The 252-nt window shown below is 60.3% G+C and overlaps 1 protein-coding gene across 1 annotated transcript in view; it reads left to right on the plus strand.

Moving 5' to 3' along the window:
• The window catches only part of LOC119586241, a gene marked incomplete in the record, with an annotated part of 43,840 nt that overhangs the window by 40,209 nt on the left and 3,379 nt on the right, over nucleotides 1–252 (plus strand). Inside the window, 1 exon segment of the mRNA XM_037934944.1 lies at nucleotides 47–217. Coding sequence (XP_037790872.1) covers nucleotides 47–217 — 171 coding nt within the window.

Consider the following 252-nt stretch of genomic DNA (forward strand, 5'->3'; position numbering starts at 1 on the left):
ATCTTCCTCCACCCCAATATGTGACCGCCATTCTCTCCTCGCGCAGAATCTGGTCGGAGGTCTCGTGGGAATTCTGGAAAGTTCGCCCACCACCAGACAGTACGCTGACGTCATCAAGCAGCTGATGCCCATGGTGATGCAAGTGTACAGCGCAGAGGACCCCACGTCCGCCATCGCCACGTTCATCACGCAGACCCTCGGCCCATACCTCTCGCAGGTGAGACCCCTCCCTCGGCCCGTCTCTCGCTGGCT

Source organism: Penaeus monodon, chromosome 21 (assembly GCF_015228065.2).
Source record: "Penaeus monodon isolate SGIC_2016 chromosome 21, NSTDA_Pmon_1, whole genome shotgun sequence".
NCBI lineage: Eukaryota > Metazoa > Arthropoda > Malacostraca > Decapoda > Penaeidae > Penaeus > Penaeus monodon.